At 44.9% G+C, this 21,612-nt stretch overlaps 1 protein-coding gene across 10 annotated transcripts in view; it reads right to left on the reverse strand.

Moving 5' to 3' along the window:
- The window catches only part of stxbp5l (syntaxin binding protein 5L), a 68,059-nt gene that overhangs the window by 6,901 nt on the left and 39,546 nt on the right, over positions 1 to 21,612 (reverse strand). For 2 of the 10 annotated variants that reach the window (XM_057033139.1, XM_057033112.1), the window contains exons 6-23: positions 19,991 to 20,054; positions 18,592 to 18,675; positions 17,456 to 17,579; positions 16,850 to 16,925; positions 16,527 to 16,681; positions 16,364 to 16,436; positions 15,534 to 15,681; positions 15,264 to 15,331; positions 14,823 to 14,863; positions 14,154 to 14,368; positions 13,823 to 13,995; positions 13,489 to 13,614; positions 12,518 to 12,669; positions 10,151 to 10,219; positions 9,196 to 9,261; positions 6,008 to 6,112; positions 3,804 to 3,857; positions 1,763 to 1,942 (exon numbers count right to left, since the gene is read on the reverse strand). In XM_057033139.1, coding sequence (XP_056889119.1) covers positions 1,763 to 1,942; positions 3,804 to 3,857; positions 6,008 to 6,112; positions 9,196 to 9,261; positions 10,151 to 10,219; positions 12,518 to 12,669; positions 13,489 to 13,614; positions 13,823 to 13,995; positions 14,154 to 14,368; positions 14,823 to 14,863; positions 15,264 to 15,331; positions 15,534 to 15,681; positions 16,364 to 16,436; positions 16,527 to 16,681; positions 16,850 to 16,925; positions 17,456 to 17,579; positions 18,592 to 18,675; positions 19,991 to 20,054 — 1,973 coding nt within the window. The remainder of the gene's footprint in view (positions 1 to 1,762; positions 1,943 to 3,803; positions 3,858 to 6,007; positions 6,113 to 9,195; positions 9,262 to 10,150; positions 10,220 to 12,517; positions 12,670 to 13,488; positions 13,615 to 13,822; positions 13,996 to 14,153; positions 14,369 to 14,822; positions 14,864 to 15,263; positions 15,332 to 15,533; positions 15,682 to 16,363; positions 16,437 to 16,526; positions 16,682 to 16,849; positions 16,926 to 17,455; positions 17,580 to 18,591; positions 18,676 to 19,990; positions 20,055 to 21,612) is intronic. The other 8 variants (XM_057033190.1, XM_057033159.1, XM_057033196.1 and 5 more) reach the window with 6 other exon arrangements.

Here is a 21,612-nt window from a genome sequence, read left to right on the forward strand (position 1 = left end):
ACAACAACACACACACATGTTACACCAGGAGGCAGGCGTGAACAGGTAACACACAGATGTGTGTAACGCAGCTGCTCTCATGTTTTCTCTCCTGATAGCAACATTTGCTCAGCAAGGAACATTTTTCTCTCTGCTTTTTTAGGAGACTCTTTTTTTTGGCTTATTCTTTCAAACTTTCTTTAATCAATGTCGTTGCTGTTTTTGTTCAGTTCTTCTATGATAAATGCACTTAATCAACCGGAGGAAAGAGCAGTTCCTGCCGTGAATCCATCTCATGGTGCTCGCTGCAGCGGCGGCTTTAATAAAACCTTCAGGTTCTGCTAATGAAGAACCTCCTTCAGTGTCGGGCAGAAATCAGCAAAAGCGGGTCACAAGGAAGCCAAAGTACTGAAGAGTTCTGCACGCCGAATATTGCAGAGCAAGTTTGCTGTGCGTGCATCTCGTCCGAGGTGCACGCACGGGCGGCGTCAGTAAGTGTGACATTTTGGGAGCTGTCATGGTGCCTGGGACTAACGTTTTGTGACCTGACGGCAGCTTTGTTGTGCACGCACCTGGACGCAAGCGCAGGCAGGATAAAGAGCGCTGAAACCACGGAGCCCAGACATCCCTGAACGTCTCACACGAGCATGGCAGAGCAGAGGGACAACAGGGCCGATCATCCGTCACGACCACGGGGCGGCAAACGTCCCTCCACAACTGATGTTTTTAAAAAGACAAATGCCAAGTCTTCCTCGAACAAAAGGGTGGTGGGTGTCATCTCGAGGAGGTTGTTAAGACAATTGCAGGCCTGCCTCAATGGCCGTCATCCGGCCGTGACGGACTAATGCGAGATTTCAAACTTCCCCCGTGCGATGCAAAATTTATGTGTCACATCTGTTTTTATGCTTCCAAGAGTCCCACTTTAACGCCGCAACTGACAGCAGGTCCTTTTGGTGTAAGACAAGAACCCAGATGCCAAACAAGCCGAAACCATGAGGAAAAACAAGCTGACGTCTTTCTAAAAATGGTTTTCTTCCAGGCGCAGGCTTATTCTACACACACACACACACACACTGCTGAAAAGGACTACCGGTATTTAAAAAAAAAGAAGCTATCACACCAACAGAAGCATTACATGATGCAAAATAAAACAAAGTAAACATCTCCCTCACTTAAACTTTTGTGGATTATGAGAAAACCAGGAGGTGTGGCCACACTACATAAAAATAGGTCACAATAAATAAATTAATCAATGGCAGAAATGGTGAGAAAACCCACAAAAAAACCTATTTAATAAATACATTAAATAGATTGCAAATTCTTTTTAAAAGAAAAAGAGAGAAAACAAGGAAGAAATAAAAAGAAACATGTATAATATATAACAACCAACCTTCAGCAGGCCTGAGTCAGTACAAGCAGCAGTAGGGATAAAATGCAAGGGCAGATTCTTGCATTTAAGGGGAGCAGAACCTGTAGTCCAAATACTGTCATGTGATGCTAATGCAAGCTGGCAGACTACATGAAACACTCTCATTTCCAGCTCCACATCATAAAACTTCACAGATACATCGTCGTGAGAGTCAGTGACTTATTTGTGGTGGGGCGTTGTTACTTCAATGTAGCATCGCGCTAACTTGCATTAGCATCAGTTTGCATGTAGGTGTTATTAATGTATCGGGCTTGAATCAACTTACCCCGGGGTGAGAGAAGGGCATGCACTTGTTAGGTGGAAAGGTAGGTTAAAGAGAATTAGGGGAGGGGAACTGGGAGGTCAAGCACACACCTTCAGTGTGGGACACAGGCAAAGAGATCTCCATGCAAGCGGCGGACTGGGCCTTGCGGAAGGGCGGTCGGCCAGGGCCTCTGCGGGTAAGCCGTGGCCCCTCGGGACCCATCGGGACGCGAGGTTTCCCCGCCGTGCACGGCTGGGAGGTGGGGCTAGTGCAATGTCCATTGACATGATCTGTAACAACGGCAAAGCATTAGCAAAAAATTCAAGGAGGGAACTTTGTCCATATTCTGTTACACTGCGGCAAGATCCATCTTTTTAAGACTCATAACAAGCAGCAAAATCTGGGAAAGTAACACAATTCGTGCGAAACTGGTGCAGGTTTCTCACCTCATTTGGACACGGTATTGAATGACTGAGAAATAATAGTACTATAACTTGTTACGATTCTTACGAAGATGGACCATTTCTGGCAGTGTAACTGAAGCAAGCTAACGCTGAAAAATGTCCAAACAGGGAACAAAAAAAAATGGTACAGAAAGAAAAAGAGAAAGTAGGTGACAAAAGGCTGGAGAGTGTTTAAAGTATGTGCAGGTAGAACGAGATGCAAGAGGGACGAGAAGAGAGAATGCAAAGGCTTCATCCGGAGTGTGCCAGTAAATCAGAGAGAAAAGGAAAACAAACAGGCTGGTTTCATCTCCAATTTGTATTTAACCCTTTTGTTTTGTTGTTGTTTTAAATTATAAAATTTCTAGAAAAACTGAAAGCAAATCGGAAGCTGCGTGAAACGGAGTGAAGGTCAACGGAACAGAAAAGGATGACATAACTCCAACATTGACTCCTGTTCTGAGGTAAAAGAACCTCACAATCAGCTACACAGGCCTGTCAGGAAGGATTTGCTACAAGCTGGAGTTGGACCTCACCTGAACCCCCCCCCCCCATCCCACTACTGATGATGTAATCATTCCTTTTAATAAAACCCATTACAAAGACAAAAAAGCACAGCATTACGTGGAGTGGGTGCCCGCTTTAGTTTGTGTACTTGATATAAAAAGCACGACTTATCATGATTATAGTCAAAAAGTAAAAGATCATTTAGCAATAAGTGTGTTTGGTCTAGGTGGGGGGGTAGGATCGGTGTATAGTTCTCATCGCCGACTAACAAAGGCTGTGTGCTGTCTGTGTCTGTGGGGACCACCTGATGCCCAACGTGACACAAAGCCGTCATGACAAACATCACTCCGGGGTGCCACCCAGTTCACGTGAAAGTCCAGCGTCGCAGCCAGAAGGACGGAATTGAGAACCGCTCATCCAGGGTCAACCTGGAGCAACGCCAGTCACATGACAGCATCGTCCTAGATCTGTCTCATGGTTTTAGTTGACCTTTTTTTGTAGATTTCAAACAGAAATGAAGAAAATCTGCAGGAAACCAGTACAATGCACATAATCACGCACGCACACACATGCACACACACACACACACAGATATCAAAATATGGTGGGGTAAAGAAAGGCCACTGAGTGTTAACCCCTCACGCGTTTGTGTTAAAGAAGCAGATTTTTGAAGGAGCAGCATGTGTGACGTTGCAGGAGCAAAGCAAAAGGGAAACCTGAGATCAAGATGTGTTTGTGGAACAGTTAGAGAAGCATGGAGGAACACGCGTTCCTTCAAAACGGAGGAGAAAGACTGTTTAAGAGAGAAATGGACCAATCAGAATCATGGGAGCAGCGAGCCAGCCAACCACGTGAGCAAGCCTGTCAATGGAGGAGAAGTCGTGTAACTCAGAGGATGGTCCGATCATGGCGATGTGAGAGAGAACCTCCGGTTTAAATATGCGCATGAGGAAATCACCTTTATAAACACTTGCAAAATGTGGAGGGAGGATAAACACGCGTAGAAAGAAGGTTAGGAGGTTAAAAAGAAAAAGATCAGGGAGTAAAGAGTGACGAGGAAACTGAAAGAAGAAGGTTTGAAAGAAAAAAGAACGCTCAAAAGGAAGAAAAGCAACATAAAAGCCTCGAAAATGTGACAAAGGCAGAAAGTTAATGACTCAAAGGAAATCAAGTGGAAACTGCTGGCTTTCGCCTACCGTACCAAGATCAGTCTTAAGATCTGTTGGCAGACTTAACTTTCTGCCCGGCCCCTTTACTGAAACAAAAGAATAGGAAACACAGCACCAGTTAATCCCTTCAAATAATAAAAAAAAGAAGAAAAAGAAAATAAATCAAAAGGTGAAAGTAAACAATGAAACAATGAAAAAGGTTTACAAAAAAGCTAAAGCTAAAAATAAATAAACCAAATGAAAAACAACACAACATGCAAACTGGTGCAGTTGCACACAGCATGCATATTTCTAGAAGGCATGCCCAAATGGTGTCCCAGGCCAAGTATACCAACAGGGTCACTGTAGGTATAGAGGTGACCTTCTGGGCGTTGTGTAACATTTTGGTAAATTCCAGTCATGTTGTGGTGGAAGCAGCATTAAACCATTAATGAACCAGATCTGATTGGGAGAAGAGCTGAAATGTTGCATTCAAATCAGGTTATCTATGGCCTGGGATGTCTGACATGGAAACACAAATAAACAGGTGTGTCACAGTCTGACACTGGTGCCGACAAAAGAACTGAGAAAAACATTTTGCAAGCATTTTGCAGGAAGTTGACAACTTAGGTTGAACTTGAGATGCAATGGTCCAGTTTCCCCCTCTAACAGAAGGCAATAATAATTCATTGATTCTTTCCGCTGGATGTTTGACTGGGATTGGGAGAGATGAGGCGCGTACGGGACACTTGGTCAGCACGAGAAAAACAAACATGGCCGTGAATTCAAAAACCTAGGAAGGTGTCCGCTTTAACCCGTAACACAGAGAGAAGACAGGACTAATATAAAACAGTTTACACAGCCAATGATCAAATTTTGATTGGAGAAAAGTCATAGTAACAATCAACAGATACCCCCCCCCCAACGAAGCAATCAAAATGGTTGAGATGCAGTAATGAGAGCTTAGATGGGTTCTCTGTGTCCTCCTGTGAGTAAAGATGTCCAAACGCTCCTACAGCGATAAAGAAAATGTGAAATATAATGTTGAAGACTGCTCCAAAACACATCTCTGCAAATACATAAACACTCAGGAAACGCTCCTCAGACCAAAATGGTCTTTCTGCTGTGTGTGGAATATAGATGATCCCACCTTTCAAAGCTGTGCAACCTGACCGCGACCCAGCAGCACCATCATCCTGTGACTAAACACGACACATATATTCCTCTTGTTTCCACAGTTTCACCCGAGATCGACCCTTTTATGAGCTCAGGAGTCCCAACGTCGCTCCATGATTCAGTCACATGACCCTTCCAGTGTCATGGAGGTGTCGAAAACTGATTAAAACCTTCCTGTGAAGAATTCCGATGTTTTTTAAAGACATATGGAGTCGTCGTTTGGGATCTTTTGTGCAGGGGCTGAAATGATTTTGTGGGTATTTGGCATTCGGATTTATTGCTGCTGTTGTTTCTCATTGTATTGGAAGCATTTGCCAGGTTGGGCAGAATTTGGCATTGAAGCATGTTTCAGGACCAGTGCCGAGGTCACAAACGGGTCTATAGTTGGACTCCATGGTGCCTTCGACAGATAAATAGGCAAAGCGTGTTGTCATGATCGGGCGCCTCTGCCCAAAGCCAGCGTCATGCAGACTGATGAGATTAATGTTAGCTCGGATGACAACACCATGAGGTTCTCAGACAGACACTTCTGCCACAGACTGTTAAAGAAGCCTTTTAGTCGGAGACGGCTGAGGACGAAAAGTACTCATCTGGAACACAATCCCTCCTTCCTCCGGCCCCGCAGCCATGATCTGCCACATGCAGCGGACGATGTCACACCCCCTGCGGACAGTCTGGGGCAGACAAACAACGGCGGCAGCCATCTGCACACACGCATGGATCGCATCGCCAAAGCAGCGAAAGACAGGCTGGACGGTCGGTTTCGGCAGGTTTGCAATGCAAGCAAGGTGGTCGATGGGCACGTCGACGGCGACTGACTTTGGAAACGTGTGGAGAAACAAATAAGCCCCTCGGACCAATTTTCTCTTCATTACTTCCAAAAACCTTCCGGCCACCCCACACCTGCCACAAAAAGCTCCTCCGTAATCTCTTTTTCAGGATGTGGGAATGTACAGCTGGCATGCATGGGGCAACACTGAACCATCACCTGTCCAAAGGTTAAAGGTTAAAGCAATAATCCCACGATGAATAAAGCAGATGATGACGTGGAGGCCGAGAGCCGACATATTCCTCCTCTTACCATTGTCCAGTAAGTAAAAGACTGGACTGCAGTGGCTGGCTCTCAGACTGGCCACCGGCTCTGGCAGCACGCGCGGGTCATTGTGAAGGGAGGTTGGATAATGAACTGGAACAGGAGATCCAACAGAACAGACAGACTTTTAAGGGCAACAGAAAGGCAGAAACAGTGGAGCAATAAGGACTTGCAGGTAGAAGGGAGGGAAAATGAAACCAACAATAATAAGTTTGTTTTTCACCCAGTCAGTTTGATGCTGCAAACGAGAACATTACAATCATGAGCGACACAGCGATTCTATAACAATTGCAGTTGTTGTTCTGCAATTTATTGTCTGGCAGGAGGTAAAACTGTGCACAGCAGAAACCTGGAGAACGGCGAGTTTTACTGTTGCCACAATCACATGTGAACAGCTACTCAACACGCCAGAGTGGACCGTTCTCCATATTTAGTGGCTGTACTGGCTGGTGGCGCTCTCCAGGATATGCGCGGAAATGCGACCACAATTTGATTTCCAAAAGTATAGGGTGCAACGTATCATCAGGACCAAAGCCAGCCGCCGACCCTATATTGTCCTCCGTAAATTGCTCACCTAGACCTCTGTAATCTTTGGTTGTTGCTTCAGCGACTGACCATGGTGCAGCCCCGGGTCACGCCATGGTGGACGGTCACCGGATATTTTGAAAACACTTTAACACCGAATAAACCAGAGAGGTTTTCTTTTTAAAACTTGTTTTCAGGTCTCTTTAACTACCGTTTACCAAAGCAATCCAAATACTAGACAAAAGCATCTAGTGCACGCCGAGGGTCCTATCAGCACATGTATCATTAGGTGAATGAATGGCACCATCAGCCATTTCGAGGTGCACGAGGCAGAGCAGGTGACATCAGTTCAGCACACGGCGAACTTTTTCGGTCCTCACCTCCTCCCCGTCTCCCATCAAGTGCTCGGTGCTAAATATAACCAGCAGGGTCAGGCACCGATCACTGCCACCTCGGCTTGTTAGTCCATTTCAGAATGGACCTGGTCAAGTAAACCTTGACACATGAGTCACGGAGCTCTCAGAGTGGCACATAAAAAGACATCCCGAACCCACATAGCAGTCTCTGAGACCTAAAAAAGAAAGTGGGCACTGGGAGTCCAGATGACAAAGGTGACCAGATTCAGAGCAGGAAATGGGCAATTACAATGTCTCAAGAGAGAAAGAAGACAGGCTATAAATGAGCAAAAATAAGACGACAATCTGCACAGGGGAGCTTGGACAAACAGGGGGAACCAGGACAATGGGTACCCTCCTAATAAGCAACCTGCTGTTGGCATAAAGACAAGAACACACCCGATGTGCAGGAGAGAAGCGGCCGGCCTGAACAGCTCATAGTCAACAAGGGATCCATGAATTCCTAACCTAATAAGCGCAGCCGAGCTGCTCCTCCTCATTTGTCACCAGCAAGAATCAGTTTAAACGTGTCTTACATCACTCCTGCTGGACACTTTTTAGGCTGACATTTCCTATAGCGTCACACCGCTGTTAACCTCTGCTGCTTTTCCAGCCGGATTGCAGCTATGAATCTATAATTCAAACAATATTGCACCTCTGCCAATCTTCCCTATTATCTGCAGAAATGTTAAACTGAATCAGACGCCCGATGTTTTCCATAATTCTTCCTGTCTGGCCTCGATGTAATTAGCACAAAACAAGCCTGCGAGGGCAGGATGACCAGAACTTATTTTGTATCAAATCGCTGAATGCCATTCTAATAAGACAAGTGAGGTCATTTTGACCTGGTTCTGTTACTTTTACGCACCTCCCACCACGGCTCACAGGAAGGCTGGTAGATTGGAGTCATGGAAAACAAACAGGGTGACCTGGCCTTCTGTTAACGCAGATGTTTTGAAGACACTTTGAATTATTTTCTGTCACGCTGCTTCTTTTTGTAGGTATAGCAACAGTATGCAGCAGTTTTCTAGCTCTTTCCCTCAACACGACAGATACATGTTCACACTCTCTCCATGTTACCGGCCATATTTTCCGGTCCTGAAGGTGACTTTTTTTCCACTCCTTCTGTTCAAGAACATAATCATTGTCCATCTGTTCAGCACACATTATGTGCAGATAATCAGCAAGATGCTGCCCCTTTAATCTCACATCAAACACGACATGAAATGTACAAATTAGCCATCCAGGCAAACATTAGTCATTTTTGGCTAATTGGTTAGCAGGGGGTGATATTGCAACAAGCTAGTTTTAAGCAGAAATGTAATTGTGGGGACAAATGTAAACATAAACAGTACTGACATTATTCTAGAGATAATCTTCTGCCTGATCTCCTGCATATATGGAAGAACAGCAGTGAAACTGTTATCACTTAATAGATCTGTAAAATACAATAAAGCCCCCAAAAGCAGACAGGATGTTGTGGACACAGCTTGCAGGCTTGGCAGTATCTTTGCACTAACTTACATACACACACAAACACACACACACACAGACACGCTTTTTCGCTCTTGGAGTTTAACATTTGCTGAAATAAAGCGTTTTCTTACAACAGACTCAAAAGTCCCTGCTGGGAAATCTCCTCGTCTTACTCCATTGCACATTTCTGACTCCGGCTTCACACTCACAAACAATCTGACTTTTCAGCTGCCCCAGTTCCACCCACACAAGCTCCACTCCTGCATGTCTATAGTCTTACTCTTTCATCTCCTTTGTGCTTTATTGTGCATTTTCAGTCCTCGTTGACCTCCTACATCACCTGGAAACACTGTAAACACGCAGTCTAGCACTCATCTCGCTCTCTTCGTGTTCCATCGACCTACGGCGGTATAAAATATTCATGAGTCTAAAAATATAAATGCAATCAGTCGAAACTCTTCTAATCTTGTTTCAGAAATAACTTAATTGCGATCAGTGGGTAATCACCATCACACCAAAATGGCTGTTGTGAAAAGGTCTAGAAGGAGGAAAGAGAAAACTACATGTGGACTGACACGCAAGATAAATGTTCCGTTTTAACACATCAGACAGGATTTGAATTGTCCAACAGCCATTCATAACTAGTGAAGACAAGCTGGTGAAGTGTGAGGGGTCCGTGTGCTGCAGGGATCGGAACAATAGCATCAGAATGCAGTGCTGCAGTGTGCGTGCATGTGTGTGTGTGTGTGTGGTGTGTGTGTGTGTGTGTGAGTGTGCTACCTGAGGTGGGCGACTTGCTCCTCTCCATATCAATGGACTGCTGGTTGTCAGAGAGCTCAGTAAGGCCTGCCGAAATTGTGGTAAAGAACACACACTTACAATAATTCCACCAGAAACTGAGAACAAATGGTCATTTTGGATGAGGTCGGCCACTCGGACGTCTGAGAAAGACCCTAAAGTGCAGTACGGTCAGCAAATTTAACATTTGTCCGTCATTTTTCGTGTGATAAATGTTTTATCGATGTTATGGGGGTCTTCGTAAATATTTGATGTTGATGTTCGTAGGATTCCTGCAGTCTTTCCTGAGCGGAGTGGCTGGCACATCCCAAAACCACCACTTCCACACACACATCCATGTTTTCCATATCACGATAGGCACTGGGAGGACAGCACGTCGTCCACATCTCCCGACATCAATACATACGAGGACAAACTCACATTTCCATCACGTCAGATCACACATGCACCGAGCCAGAACGAGAAGTCAACTCCTGTTACGAAGAGCCAAAGCAGAAAATTCTGCACTTTCGTTTTGATTTACTCGGATTTAAAGCGGGGAGGGGGGGCTCAAGAGGTGTTCATCACTCAATATGAGTTATTGTTGTCCCACAGACTTGAAGTAATTAAATTGTTTTTGATGAATTCTGGAATAATTTCCCTCCAGGGCTTTAATAATAAGAAAATACATCAAAAAAGACTAATGAAGCCTTAGTGTTTTACTGAAATGTCTTTGTAATACTTTAAATTTGAAAATATTAGAGGAATAAACAAGGATTTATGCAGGCCACTCTACAATAATGCAGCTCATATATTAAAACCTGTATTATAAGTCAGATAATCAGAGGAGTGGCTCTCTTTCTGCCAAAGAGATATTGAACATGATCCCCCTTAAACCCTCCCAAGTGCCCTGCACACAAACACTGGGTGTCCCAGCCTTCAGGAGAGCTCAACTTACTCTGATAGGATGTACGGATCCTTTTCTTTGAATCTGAATAAAAGTTAGACAGGCCACGCATGCAAAGCTCTGTCAGGCAGGCCCACATGCCCACACCAGCAGCCACAGAGTCACCAAAACGGTGCGAGGAGGAGGAGGAGGAGGAGAGGAGGAGGAGGAGGAAGAGGAGAGAAGGATAGAGTAGAGTGTCAGAGGAGAATCAGGGTCGGAAGGTGATGAGTGAGGGGAGGGGGAGCAGGGGTAGAGGAGAATGAGTCAAAACAATTGGGAAGAAGAGATATAGACTTGGGATGTGGGGAGAGGAGGGGAAGGAGGGAAGGAGGCAAGGGAGGAAAAAGTGGAAAAGAAAACGAGAGTAAGCAGCAACTGAGTTAGTGTCGGGGAAGAGAAGAGATGTACCTGAAACTGATACAAACCCAGTGGTCAAGAAGTAAAAGACTTGGCATTACAGGTGATTTATTGCTAAACAGAACAGCATTTTCAGATCAAATCATCACTTTGGATCAATTTCAACCCTGTGGCCTGCAGAGAGCAAGTGTAGCTACGACACACCTAACATAGCATTATTTTATGGATCTCACACACTAATTTGATCTGACACACACACATATATATAGCATACACATAAGATCGTGTATATGTGTGGTGAAGACAGGTAAAAATGTAGGAGTGATGCGAAATATGTCAGGCCTGAAACTTAAAGATTTGGCCTTTTATTTCTTCTCTCTCTTCTTATTGAATTAGCTGCTGCAAAAGCAGCGGCGCAGATTAGACCGCCGCCACCTGGGGTGAAGAAAAAGGGCACAGTTTCTCTATTTTTACTTTCTCCCCCTTTCTGTCTCTCCAAATTGATTCTAAAGACCCACTGTAGAGCGACTCTCACAAAAAAAAACAACAGGAAGTTGAACAATACGAGGCTGAGGTCAATAAATGCATTTACGCAACCGCTCTGAAGTCTGGCGCCCCTGCAGCTGCTCTGAAAGCAGGTGAGACGTTTATTGAAATTATTTAATGGAAAAGTTCTGCGAAATCCTAAAGCAGCCGAGCTTTTACAGTATGGCTGCAAATATAGAGTTGGAAAAATGTTTGAGAGGAAACACAAAACCTTTGTTGTCATTAAATACTCCTACAAAAACACTCTTTGGTATAAATAAAGGGGGCGGGGACAGGGGTCAGAACAAGGAGACCTCTGTGGCATTTCTCAAGCAGGACTAGAGACAGAAAGGACGGATATATCAAACAACAACATGCATAATAATGTCAATGCAAAATGACAGGCAGCCTGTTAACATGCACTTCATCTCATAGTGCAGATGTGTGACAGGCGTACTGAGATGGACGGGTGTCTCTGTGTCGGGTGTGTGAGAGGAGAAGAGGAAACAGAGCAGAGAAACTATTGGACTGATGCTGCTGATCCTGCTGAATATTTGCCGTTGTGGTTTTAAATGATGACTACTGTTTCCCTAACACGGCAGGACTCCTGCCCACAGGTGGGAGTCCAGGCTTCATATTTGCTAAATCACAGAGTGTCTCTTTTTGCCTTTGGTTCCTTTTCCTCAGCAAACATTAGCGAAGCAGCAAAGATCTGCTGCTTTATGAAGGCCGGGATGATTCTTATTTGTTTGGTCTGCCTGGAGAGAAATTTTCTTCAAGGAACTGGCTGAAGACATCCATCACAAGGAGACACCTCTTGTCTGTGGAGGACGAGGATTCGGCTCCCTTTTGATACAAGAGGGTGCCCGATCCAGACCGTATGAGAAACATCACTTTAGCCTATACTTTTAAAAACATCTCAGAATCTGTTACAGGCACCTCCTTTTTGGGTGAGCAGTGTCAGTGCAAAGGAAGCAGTTTTTCATTGCATCCACACGTATTCTAAGATAATATTATAAATGTTGACAAAACTGTCCTGAGAATGAATCAGACATTAATTATCCTCTATGCCAATAATGAAAATAATGGACTACTGAACTCTTCTACATCTGAGAGTACTATAACAATATTAACAAATAAAAATAATAATTAAGGTTATTTAATGTGTGTGGACTCCAGATATCTTAAATGCACAGAGGTACCATTAACCTGATTAAAACAAATTGATCGGGGTTAAAAGGTATGGCCCAAATCAATCCTGCGGAAGAATTAATCAAGATGCGCGCAAGGATGCAGATTATTCCTCAGAAATGCAGCGCGTCCGGTTCACCAGACGGATCAGTGGAATCTTGGAAGGAGGAACCGACAGAAGGTGACAGAAGAAAGAGGAGGAAAGAGAAAAGCTTGAGAGGACAGAAGAGGACTGTGTAATGTAGCTGCATGGTGTGTATGGTGAAAGGATTGAGGAAGGGTGTGTGTGTGTGTGTGTGTTACCTGACGTGGATTGTCTGTTTCTACGAGGCGAGCGAGTGAGGCGCTGGTAAGGGTCAGCGGCTCCGTACATTTCCAATGTCGACATGCACAAAAGGAGGGTTTTCTGCAAGTAGTCCACCACCGCCAGGCCGTTGCAGTTCCCGAACGCCAAACTGGACGCGTGCACGAGGGATGAGCACACACACACAGACACACACATTCGCATTTACATGGATCAGTGACAGCATCGACGACATTTACACTGATTTATTTCTGCAGGTTATCCCCTCAGACATTAAAGGTGCCGCGTGGAGCAGCGACCAACAGGGTCAGATTAGGTGTGACAGGGTGGCGTAGTAAATGTTGGCAAAACCTGGCCTTTATCTCACCCTGCTGCTGCTGCTTTCGCTGAATATTTAGACTAGATTTCCCTCAGGCTCCTTTGCCACCTGCTATTTGAAACTGCTTTGCGGCCTCGGGCATAACTGATCATCCAAAACGTCTTTCTTCTTTTCTTTTATCGGTCTTAAGATTTAACGCGTTCTTATCAATTTTTAGAAGCTCACAACAAATACCATTAATTCCACACACAAGGGAGATATTCTGGATGGGCTGAGACAAACGCAAAAAAAGAAAAAGAAAAGGCAACAACAAAAAAACCCACTGTGACACTCCAGTCCCTGATCCACCAGATGTCTGGATCAGTTTACATGACAACCGCATGGTCAGATGGTTCTCGATGCAACAGCAAACAGGGCGTCCTCTATTTCGGAAACACTGATTCACTCGCAAACACGATTATCTTCGGAAAACACTGAAAACACGTTAGGGAACCGGAAAAGTGTCAGGAAGGGATAAAAAATATCAGGAAGGTTGAGACAGCTGCCCAAGCTGATACTTGGTAGAATATAAGTGTAAATCTGTGTTTTCCATCACACAGATGAATAAACAGAGCGCTTGAGCAGCACAGCGCCACGCCTGTGGCGACTTACAGGCCGTATGCAGAGTTGATGTCCAGACTGGTGATCTGCTGCGGCGGTTCTCCATCAACCCACAGAAGCTGGATGACCAGCTCCGCCTGGTAGCCCGGAGGAACCCGCACCATCCGATCCTTCACCCTGAGACACATAGGTGAGACGGCGGCGTCAAACAAGACGCAGAGAGGTGGAGCAGACAGGAAACAGAGGTGTTCTAGAAGACCAGCTGAGGGGTCAAAGGGTCAGTCATTTATTAGATTTATTATCTTCCATGCCTGAAACACTTGCGTACCACCAAAATCCACATCGTTGCCTCATTTCATGCAGATAATTCCGGAGGAACTCTTACTTGAGGCAGGGGACACTGCCTTTCTCTCCACTGGGGCTGGCTGGGTTTTGGTGGTGGTGGTGATGGGAAGGTTGGGGTGAATGGGAGCCGGGCTCTGAGAAGCAGGGGTTGTTTTCGTTCTCAGACGGAGAGTTGACGTCTTCGGGCTCGCACTGGAGGCGCACGTCTAATGACTGAGCCACAAAGATATATTAATATAGGCAACTGGTTAGCGAGTAACCACCCAGTCATCGTTAGCGTGGGTTGCTGACAAAGTGGGAACATTTCTAGGCAGCTCAGAGTCGACGACATCGCATCCACAGACATTTTGGTTTATTTCCTCCTCACTCACCACTATCTGGTTGTTGGCCTCGTATTTACTGAAGCGATACAGGATGATGTGGGCTGAGATGCCCACCACGCAGAAGATGCGACTCTGGGGGCACCAGCTGACCATCTGGACAGCGAAGGGGTCCTCCTCCACCAGCTCAGCCGCTCGGCCTTCCCCCACCTTTGGCTTCTCAAACACCTTTGAGGTTTTTAGCTTGTACAGCATCTGTAGTGTGACTGGTTCAAAACCCCAAAAAAAACATCACTTTTTGGCCCAGAGGAAGTAGATTTTTTGTGTCTCTCAGCTTGAAAATTTGACAACAGAAAGCCACCATTGCAAATAAGAGAACAAAACAATAATTCCAGCAAGGTTGCTCTGACATGAGGCCACCAGTGTGAATGTCATCCTAACAACACAAATGTCAACATCATTTTCTTCTTTTCATCTTTGGAAACGCAGTCGTTTGTGTTCCCTCCCACCTCAGATGTGGGTGCTATGAATGTGACAGCAGGCCTTGAACCTAATTTGTTATGAAATATCTCATAAATGCAGCTATTAATTTGGGAGTTCAGTGCCTGTGGCAAATGTAAATTACTTTCTGAAAACAATACTGCTCCTTCGAGCGTGAGCTGAACAAAACACATCTGTGGAGATTAGAGGAAGTCAGATGGGCTTAAAGGGCAAACTTACTTGCAGATGCGTCCCAAAATTTAATTGATCCATCAGCATGCCTGAACAAAGGAAGGGAAGAGTTTTGTTAGCATAATTGATTATTGAAAAAAAAAAAAGCATTGGCAAATTCAGGAAAGCAATTTTTTCTTCTCTCAAAGGGCTAAAATGATGTTTTTAAGGGTGGTTGAATGCTTGATTTTCTTCTTTCATCCTCTAGTGGCTAGAAAAGTGGTTTTCTCTTGACTGCCTGCTGAAATCCTCAAGCCTTGCTGGAAAGCAGACACACTTCCCATTGTGCATGTTTCAAAACACAGCAAACATCCCTGTTGACGTCTTTATATTCTAGTGCGCCTCTGCTGGACGACCCATTTTCTCTTCTCTGGTGGGAGTTGGTGCAGGCTGACAGAACACGTCTGTGCACATTAAATATACATATTTTAATGAATACTTCTGACTTACCCTGTGATGATAATTTCTGAGAAGATGTGGGATCCTAACGTCCACGTTCCCCCGCTGATTGGCCACTCCTGAAACGGTCGAGTGTTATTGTGGGGGTGCTTTTCTTCCACACAAGTGCTTTAAAATTGCGTTCATCATTAAGGATTTACATTTTAATAAGTAAGAAACCGGGACTATGATTAATTTGTCCTCCATTATGGTGGGAAAACAATCACTTTAGAAAGGCAGTGGACAGGACTGGGAACATTGGACGCATATCAGAGACTGTACCTTCTGGCTGTAGCCTGTCTTTTTGTGTTTAGCCCCTATAGAGTAGAGGATGGGGATAATGTCAGGTGGACAGTCCGCAAAATAGGCTGTGCAGGTCACTGGAGACTCGTGAATGTCCATGGGATAAGGGTTCTCAAAGACAGGGAAGCTGCACAAAACAGACACACACAGTCCAAGATGACTGTGACATCCGTATCATGTTGCATGGCTTGGTTTTAATTAAATTGTAATGACTACACATCTCTGACTACATCTGACCTCTGCCTAACTGCACTAATGCTACATGTAGAAGCAGGGGAAATAAACAACAGTGTTATTTACTGGCATTAAATGCCGTAATAAAATCATTAGACTCCAGTTTATATCAGTTGCATTCTAGTTATCAATTCATCTATAAGCAATTGAGGTAATGAGCTTGCGTGCGCACACTGTGACCTATCCATGAGGGGTCATTTCAAAACAATTATCTGATAATCAATCAGAGAAGCATCATGAAATCATTACTCATAACAGTTTCAAGTGGGTCAACTAAATGAGTAATTTACAATCCTGACCTGTCAAACCAAATTTTGCTTCCCTGGGAGTCTTTTAATGTGGAAGAACATTTCAGTTTCTCTTCCCTGATGTGCCAAAAAGAAATGTGTGTGTCATGTTCATCTGCGCAGCAGAGCTCTCTTCCTCCCTGTAAATCTGAGGCATGCAGGGGTGTGACAGCATTTCGCTAAAGGATTAATGGTACGAGGTGATGGTGACGCCGTCATCAAAGATCAAAAGCTGACATGGTGAAGGGGGCAGAAATCCTGGAAGGTGTGTGCACGTGAGACACGTACTTGCTCTGTGTCAGATCCACCACAATTAGGTCCTTCTCTAAGAGGACCACCACTGCATACGGCTCCTGGACCTCTGGAGCAGACAAATAGAATACTTTAGCCTAAATAATGCCGGTACGGCTCAACACTCCACCATCAGGTCCGCCACTGTGGTCACGCCCACCGTTGTTGTATGGAGTCTCGCAGAGCGCCATGAACTCTACGATGGGATAATCCATCTCCAGCACCGTGATGGCCTTCCCGTGCATGATGGTCAGCGTGTGCCGCCGGCCCGCCTTGTCGTACGAAAGGCCTCCGGAGAAGATAATGAAGGGCTCGCTGTTGTGAGGGGAGAACATGGACATTTCAGCCCTTCTGTTAGTTCAAAGTAACCACTGAGAAGAACCAATAAGTCGTAAATGACTTTCCTGTGTGCTTCTGAGAGCATATATTTAATATAACTTCACTTCAATTTCAGCCAATGGAAGCTCAGGGATGAATGCAAACCTGTTTCTGGAAGTCTTGTATTCCACTTTAAGGATGGGCTTACATGACTCCTTTCTCCCGTCCTTCTGTATCTTTCCTGAGAAAACACAGCAAAGCAAAACGCCTTCAAGCCGTCGCATTTGTGGTCTCGTCTATTCCCTCTTCTGTTTCTCTCACATCTCTGAACAACAGGCTCCAGACATGTGAGGCTAACGGCTGTCCGGCGGCAACATCTTTGTTGTCCACGGTCGCAGATTTACTGTGTTTCAAATGTCGGCGGTTCACATTTGACAGCAGGCGACCAGCCCTATAAGTGTGACATCCAAACACAAGAAATAAGACGCCCCCTGACAGCAGCATCCAGCCATCAAGGCAGCAACCTAAGCAGGTCTGCTTCTGAGATGATGATACTCCCTCCTGCCACATTCAGCACAGGGACGCGCGATTTGTTCAATCCTTCATTTCCATTTGCTTTGCAGCCTTTTAAGCGTCACCCTGAGTAGTAATAAATACATATCCTGGTTGGTAATCCCTGTTTATCTGCCTGTGATCCCAGGTTATGTGGCCAGACTGCACAGCTAGCCCCACCTGTTGCAGCAATGCTTTGGAAAGGCTTTTGCTCCTCACCGTGGGGGAAGGTGATCTGGATGGGTTTGGTGGTGTTTCTGAGGTTCCACATCGTCAGGCTGCCGTCTGAGTGGCTGCACATGAACTGTTTCCCCTCGTGGTGCCAGCCGACTGAATGGATCGCCTGCATCACAAATCCAGAGAGGGTGAAGGTAAAGTAAGGGTTGTGGGACACGCTGTGCAAGTTTTACCGTTCACCTGTGCAAGTTGACACACGGCCTTAGGTGTGTCAGCCGCACATGGAGCTGCAGTTTTATCATAGCGGTTAAACAATCTACGGAAAACCCTAAAACGTCTGAGACCTGCATGTGACAGGTCGGAATAATATAGTGTTTGCTAACAGACACAAGATGCAGAAAATCTGAAAACTGCAGGTGAAAACTCAATATTCAAAAAGCGAGGGCTGCCTCATTATGCATTCATGCAGGAGCTCACTGAGGTTTTTTATTTCCTCACTGTTTGGCAGGAACAAAACGGTCACAAACTAGAGTACAAAAATACTAATATGTAATTTGCAGGTGTTTTGGATGTAATTCCTACAAAATGCTTCCTTAGTTGTCAGTGCTGATGTCTGCACTGATATACTCAAACACATGCAGCTCTAATAAAGGCTTTATGGCAAAGATGTGTCCCAAAATGGAGCACCACGGGATTGAATCCAGTTTTTGTGACATTTTTAACCAGAAAAAACCCTCAAATAATCCCAGTGGATTTGTGTGCAAAAGGAAGACACAGGCTTTGTTATTTCAGTAATGCAGCACTTTCTGTGACTTAATTCCCTCTTTCTCAGGGATTTTCCGTCTTCATACTCAGCTTCCTGTTGCCCCCAACAAAGGCTCCCTGGTGAAACTGCAGATATCAAACTGAATTTCTATCAGCGTTGACTGAAATATGCCGTAAAGGGAGGAAGTGTTTACAAAGAGAAACCCGCTCCTGACAGCAGTGCAGTTATGGGAGCTGTTGGAAATGGAATCATAACAGCCAGACAAACAGTCATTACTGCTGTTTTTCTCCAGTGTGGGGGGAAATATGTGGATGTGCACCATGCACTTATATCGTCCTGACTGTCCAGCAACCGTCATGTCTGTCGATTTAAATGTGAACATGGAGGGTGTCACGCACACAATGGAGCTCACCTCATCATAATAGATCCTGAAATCAGCCTTCTTGGCCCGCAGGTCCCATTGTACAATTGTCCCACTTTCAAAACCTATGAGCAGCTGAAGACGGACACGACAAAGAGCCAAAGACATTTTAAATCAGAGACATTTCGAGAGAAGACGATGAGCTGACAGCAACAACAGTATCAGTGTCATTTGCATAATTACTCCCCATGCTGTTGTCTGCGGGACCCATTCTGTCTGTGCCGGCCTGAAAAGAACTCGTGTTCTTCTTTTAGGTCCTTACATCTCCGTTTTTATCACTTATAAAAGCCAACACGGGCTGTTCTCATCTACAGGGCCATTTATGTACACACTCTCTCAGCACATACACAGACAAATGATGCCTTTTCTAACCGAAGCAGGGAGATTCTTGACTGATGGTGACAAATGTGGAGAGACTTTGGACTGTCTCAATTTCAGACAGTCATGTTGGTACTTTTACTTCGTTTTTTAAGCAATTTTCTTTTTTTCTTCTTTTTCCTTGACTGCTTTATCTCTTTTGGAGTCACGGGGAGGATGCTGGAGCCTATCCCAGCTGCGTTTCAGGGTTTGGTGCCTTGCTCAAGGGCAATATTAAAATATTCTTCAAAATAAAAGTCAGCAGTTTCATTCGATTGATGTTCTGCAATAACAGTGAGGCTTGCTGAGTAATAATGTGGAGTAATTAGTTAAAATAATGTCATGCGTCTGTGTGTTACAGACATGATTGGCAATTACGGCTCATTATTTCAGCTCCACACTGTCACAGATGGTTCGAATTAATTTTCCCGGTGGGAATAATATCTCTTTTGTGCAGGCTCTGATTTAAAAAGAATAAATACCTTAAGAATCCAACTGGATCAGTTAGATTTTTCCTCCACCCTCATTTCCCTGAACCCTAAATGCCACAGTCACACACTGGTGACATTCTGTGTCAGAGGCTCTGAAGAATCGTGCAGATTTTCTAAAAAAAATATTTTTTCACAGCTTGTCGGGTCTGCTTTTACACAGATGCAACAGTCCAGAGGAAAAATCAATACGGCCACTTTTATCTGCCACCTTCCGGGCTATTTGACTGCAGCGTGACCCCGAAAGGCTCTGCTGTTCTCAGAGGACGAAGCCGCCATCCTTTCATATCCGTTTCTTCCTTTGAATACGTGTCAGAAGTTGAAGGACAGAGGAGAAAAAAAGCAAAAGCAACAGGAGGAGAATCTGTTGATGGAGAGCTCGGGGAAAATTAGAGAGGAGGTGAATAGCAATGAGAGTCTGGGAGGAACAGCTGGGAGTTGAGGGTGGAAAATAAATAGATTCAACTACGGGCGGAGAAATGAGAAACATGGACAGCAACAGAGAGGAGGAGAACAAGAGGCTCTTCCTCCCTCTGCCGACCCACCTTGCCTTCGTCCTTCGGGCTGTCGCTCAAATGAACCACAGGTCCTGGATGAGTTTTAGTGGATCTGTGAGGACAAAGATTTGGAGTTAAAATAACATCACTCTGTGTGTGTGTGTGTGTGTGTGTGTGTGTGTGTGTGTGTGTGTGTGTGTGTGTGTGTGTGTGTGTGTGAAAGCCTGCAGTCTTTTGTGGAAGGTTTTCATCAATAGCTGATCTGACCCCAGCCACTGGCTTCTTTCTGACTGCAGACACCTCTTTTTCTTTCCTTCCCAGGTTTTGAAAGGGAGGCAGCTTAAAGTTTGCTGAAAAGTTGTCTGAAGGACACAGGTGAATAGCTGTTGCCAACAGTAGGTACGGAAAAATCCAGAATCTGAGTCGTGAGGCTGAACACAACTGTCAAATGAATTTCTCTCCCACAGCCACAAGAAAAATGAATCGAACACACAAATCACACTGCGGTTCCTTTTTTTTTGCACTCCAGTCTGCCGAAGTTGCCCTTAAATATATTATCGCTAGCAAGGATTTCCTGCGGTTCAACCTCCAAACCCCCTCTCTTAGGCTCTTTCTGACTAGTCTGCACTCAGCCCTTTGCTCTGCTCCTGAGTGTTTGCTGAACATTAGTCTTGGTTTGAGCGGTGAAACCAATCTGGTCGCCACAGAGGTGCATTAGTTTTACGCCTTTCTGTTGTAAACCCCCCCCCCCCAAAAACCTTTGATCATCTCTCCCTGCTCCCCGTTTGAATGTTTTCCCTGTTGAACAGAGATGGGAAAACAACGCGGTAAAGCACGCGGCGTGCCGATGTGGCACATATCCCGCATACATGACGATCACATTCATGAATTAGCAACTGATAACTGGGGAGGATGTTCAAAGGCGAAATGCAAATCAGGTCTTTTTTTAATCTCACACACACACAAAGGCACGAAACTTCACTTCCCAAAGGACCAACAGAACATGCAAATGCCCGCTGGGATCGGTGCACGTTTGTCTTATCTCATCTTGTGTTGTGAGAGGATGTCAGGGTGGGACGAGCAGTGCTAAACCAGCCAAAGAGCTACAAAAAGCTATTCTTTATATAATTCCAGGTACATAAAGGAATCTATTGAGTCAAGGCACCAAGAACAGAACAAAGACCTCTTTGAGGACGTTCAAGGTTAATTTATGGGATGTCGTTGCAACATGGGTAAGTTCTTGATGTACTGTGCCCCTTTACAATGAGATAAAGAAGACGTGCGGCTCCTTTGGTATAGTGAATACTCTTGTGATGCAAAGGAAACAGGATGTTACATGTTTTGCTGGGCTCTGTAATAAAAACAATATTTTTGCTGACAGGTTTCTGCAGGTATGTCTGGTTTATAAAATAAGGACATTCATTTTCCGTTTTTATTGAAATAACAGCCTGATGTGTTGATTATATTACATTTTTCCACTCGTTCTTGCATCTCGCTGTTTGCTGATTCTCTCGTTTTTGGAAAGACTGTCCCAGCGGAGGAAATCGCACATTAAATATGTTGGAAACCAATTTGAACTGCAGCGAAAGCTCGGGCCTGCTCGCGCCAGTCGCCTGCGAGTTACCAGCATCACCGTTTTATTTAGGGGCAAACACTTTCTTTTTCTATTT

The sequence above is a fragment of the Takifugu flavidus genome, chromosome 1, assembly GCF_003711565.1.
Source record: "Takifugu flavidus isolate HTHZ2018 chromosome 1, ASM371156v2, whole genome shotgun sequence".
In the NCBI taxonomy this organism is placed as follows: Eukaryota; Metazoa; Chordata; class Actinopteri; order Tetraodontiformes; family Tetraodontidae; genus Takifugu; species Takifugu flavidus.